At 34.5% G+C, this 4,534-nt stretch overlaps 1 protein-coding gene across 1 annotated transcript in view; it reads left to right on the forward strand.

Moving 5' to 3' along the window:
• LOC106881505 (uncharacterized) overlaps positions 1-4,534 on the forward strand; it is a 59,889-nt gene that overhangs the window by 39,101 nt on the left and 16,254 nt on the right. The window contains exons 5-6 of the mRNA XM_052970838.1: positions 387-484; positions 1,916-2,034. Of these exons, the coding sequence (XP_052826798.1) occupies positions 387-484; positions 1,916-2,034 (217 nt within the window). The remainder of the gene's footprint in view (positions 1-386; positions 485-1,915; positions 2,035-4,534) is intronic.

Consider the following 4,534-nt stretch of genomic DNA (forward strand, 5'->3'; position numbering starts at 1 on the left):
ATAGCACTTACACAGCGTACTTATTTGTTTAGATCATCAGTGAACTAAACCCCTAATATTCTTAATATATATATATATATATATATATATATATATATATATATACACATATATTGTTTTTACTCTTTCTCTTCTTCCCCCTCTCTTTGTTTATTTTTCTCTTTTTTTTCTCTCCCTCCCTCCATCTCTCTTTCTTTCTCTCTCTCTCTCTCTCTCTCTCTCACACACACCCTCTTAATGTTGACGGTGACCTCTAAGTTTCACTGATCATATCTTTGATCACCTAATCTGAGAAAGTCACAATTGGTGAAACGCTAAAGCCTCTGTCATCCTTTAACTTGCAAATAAATATATCCAAATCATTCCAATTATGTTTTCACATTTAGGTTCTATAACTGTGTTTGGAGAGAATGAAGATGCAATATGGTATGCATTTGTCGACTATAACATCAACGCCATGGTTATTGATTGTAAAGAGGTGTATGTAAGTCATTTTTAATCCTTTTATCACAAACTTGCCTGAGAACTCCTCAGGCTCTATGATACAAAATCTGCCTGTTTCAAAGTTTATCATCATCATCCTTATATTTTTATTAAAATCTTCCATCTTAATTTTATGTAAGAACCTTTTGCTAAGGTATGTTCCAATACCCAAACTTTGTAACGAAAATGTTGTTTTACTCAATCATTCCAAATTCTTGATTATTTTCAAAATTAATTGAAAAATAAAAACAGGGTACGTCATTAGAAATAGTGTCATGAAAGGGTTAAAGTTAATTGTGAGTTAGTATAATTTCCATTAAAGCATTAACCCTTTTGATACCAACCCACCCACTCTGGTGCTATAGTACAAATTTACTATTAAATTTTATGTTAATTTATGTTCCAACAATCAGCTTTAATAATAATTTTATGAAATTCTTCATTATGTTTAAAATTAATTAAAACAAAGTCAATGTATTTCAACACAAATATGGTAACAAAAGGAAATCTATTTTGACAAATCTTATAATTCAGCTCCTTGCTCCAGATCAAGCCTAAAAAACAAAAAAGAAAGAAAAAGGAAAAAGAGAGAAATCATTTAGTTATTACTTTATTAATTCCTCTTAGATATGATATCTTAAACATATCTTGGAGAACTTATCCACCAAGATACAGCTGTATGGAGATCTACCTGTTTCCACCATCATAAGGGAAAGTTATTTGCACTTTGCAGAACATTGCGGGTAAGCTAAACAGGAGCCGGCAAGTGACTTACTGCTATGGATGCCAAAGCATGGCCATACTTGAGTAGTTATCTAAACATAATGTATGTAGATCAACTCACCAGAGACACTTGATGCCTCCCTAAAGAGCTCTCTCAATTAATGTAGGACTGAGATGGATGGCATGCATGAGTTAAAAATGTCTGAGAAAGCTCAGCCAGATGATGATGAATTTTTCTTAACTACCAACTGAAAAGCACACAAAATCAAAATTCGGGTCCAGACAGCTAAGATTCTGACCATGTGTGAATTCCTGGTTTCCACTGCTTCATTTCATATATATTTGAAATAACCTTAAAGAAGGAATAAGAACCAGAAATCTCATTACTTGAGTTTTATAGTAAGTAAACAACTGATTGGGGCTGAAAGTATTTATGGCTTTAAAAAGAAATCTTAATTTTTGTGATACAATTTTGGCAGTATTGTATATGAAAAGGGCTGGTATGAAAGAAATTGGCAAATATTCTAAAGTCCAGCATTCATTTGCAGCAACTTTGAGGGTTAAAAGATGCTGAGCTACTGAGATTGAATATAAGTAATATTTCAAAAATATATTATGTGACTTATAATTTTAGGTTTGTTGTAAAATTATATAATTCTTGTTGCTTTCAAAATACTGTGTCTAAGATTATTGTTATTAAAATTTGTAGACAACTGAAACTTTTCAAGTGAGAACATCTCCTCCTGTTGATTATCCTCTTGAAGTTACTGCACAGTGCTCACAATCATTTCTGAGTTTCTGGAATCAAAATTACTCGGTAAAAGCAAGGTGAATATCAGCAATATTTGAAGTTTTCATTTTTTAATGACCACAGTAATATGTACTTGTATTGGGTATGATGTCAGATATATACATATGTCAACTATTGATGTGGCATGGTTCCATTATTACATCTTCAAAGCTAATATTTTCTTTACTGTTTAGTCAGAGAGGGAGGTAAGTATCTGTGACACTTTACTTTCTCAGAACCTGCAAGGCAGGTAAAAGGAAGCGGCGAAGTTGTCCTAAAATTTTAGACCTGATTTGAATGCTTGCTATAGAGTGAGCTCCACTAAAGGTTCTCAAAGACTGAGTGATGTTGATAAATCAGGAGGTGTATTTAAGTCAGCCATCAGAGAACTGAGAATTTAAAGTGGGAAAAATACTGCAAGGCAACTAATCTAATATTCCAACAATTCTATGAGTCAACTATCCTGACTGGTACTTCATTTTATCCACTTCAAATTTGACTCTTGATGTGTTTTAAACAAATACCATACAGTATTTTGTTTTATGCTCTAATAAATTTGCCTATTTTCTGTACCTCATAAAAATATTGTGGATCAAGGAGGTATCTCTATGTCAGGATGGAGAATCCCTCATTCATGGGTAAAATTTCGCCCATGAACGAAGGATTCATATTGGAACACTCACGGCTGAAGTTCCCTAAAAACCTATATATAAAAATAGTTGAAACCATTAGACCAAAACAGTATTTTAATATAAGATGCTTATCTATGAATTTAGTAAAATTAAGTTTGATTATTTTTCTCTGTAAAGATATACCATCACCGTTTCTTATGCACTTACTATTTACCTCTGGAAGTACAAAACTTCCCTTGTCACTGTTGTACACGGTCATTTTTATCTTACAGATATAGCACCCAAAATCATTTTAAAATTATGCCATTCCTTTTTAAATGAAGAAAAAACACATTAGATAATGTAGTCCTAGATACTTCTAAAAAGATGAGACAGTCATGGCTGGAATGCCTCTTGTTATTGGCCTGCTCAACACGACAAGCTCTACAGTTGTCACAACTGGGGTTTTCAACACTTATAAATTGCACTCCTTACATGTCCAGATGGTCTTTGATTTTTAGTGTTTTTGTTGTGTTGTACAGGTGGTCTGTTTACAACCTGCAACAATGTATAGTGCATTATTTTGTATGGTTGCACCTTATTGCAGTTTGTTGTAGTAAGATAGTATTACATGATTAATCACATTGTGCTGTAATATTTCATATCCTAAGGTGGTGAGCTGACACAATCGTTACTGCGCCATGCAGAATGTTTAACAGAATTTCATCTGTCTTTACTTTATGAATTCAAATGCCATTGGGATAAACTTTGCCCTTCATCCTTTCGGAGTCGATGAAATAAGTACCATTTGAGCACAGGTGTTGATCTAATTGACTTAGCTCCTCCCCTGAAATTGCTGGCCTTGTGCCCAAATTTGAAACCAATATTTCATATTATTACTGTTACCCACTTCTAAGTGTTATCCAAAACTACATCATGTCTTTCTATACCGTACCATAGCCTAATAAACTAAATCATAGCTTTTGTATTACATCATACAATCTATATCATAAGTAACTAACATAAAACCCAATATATAAAACGCAGTTTTTTTCAATCAAGATTGCAATTAAAATTAATTGTACATGTGGTGCATGCTTTGAATACCACAGCATGTGATACATGCTATGGTATTCTAAGACTAAGACAATTTAGGCTCAAAAATCAAGATACTTATTAAACATAGAAACATAAACATGTTATCTTTTATCTTTTACTTGTTTCAGTCATCAGACTGCGGCCATGCTAGGGCACGACCTTGAAGAATTTTTTGTCAAATGAATTGACCCCAGTACTTATTTTTAAAGTTTGGTACTTATTCTATCAATCTCTTTTGCTAGATCACCAAGTTATGGGGATGTAAACTCACCAACACTGTTGTCAAGCAGTGGTGGAGGACAAACACAGACACAAGGACATGCACACATAAATATATACATATATGTATATATAGACATACATACATACATGCATACATACATATATATATATATATACGTATATAGGTGACAGGTTTCTTTCAGTTTCTGTCTACCAAATCCACTCATGACGCTTTGATCAGCCCAAGGCTATAATAGAAGACATTTGCCCAAGGTTCCACGCAATGGCACTAAACCTAGAACCATGTGGCTGGGCAACAAGCTTACCACACAGCCACACCTGTACCTACATCATCATCATCGTCGTTTAACGTCCGCTTTCCATGCTAGCATGGGTTGGACGATTTGACTGAGGACTGGTGGGCTAGGAGGCGACACCAGGCTCCAATCTGATTTGGCAGAGTTTCTACAGCTGGATGCCCTTCCTAACGCCAACCACTCCAGGAGTGTAGTGGATGCTTTTACGTGCCACCGGCATGAAGGCCAGTCAGGCGGGTACTGGCAACGGCCATGCTCAAAATGGTGTGTTTTACGTGTCACCTGCACAG

The sequence above is a fragment of the Octopus bimaculoides genome, chromosome 1 (genome assembly GCF_001194135.2).
Source record: "Octopus bimaculoides isolate UCB-OBI-ISO-001 chromosome 1, ASM119413v2, whole genome shotgun sequence".
NCBI lineage: Eukaryota > Metazoa > Mollusca > Cephalopoda > Octopoda > Octopodidae > Octopus > Octopus bimaculoides.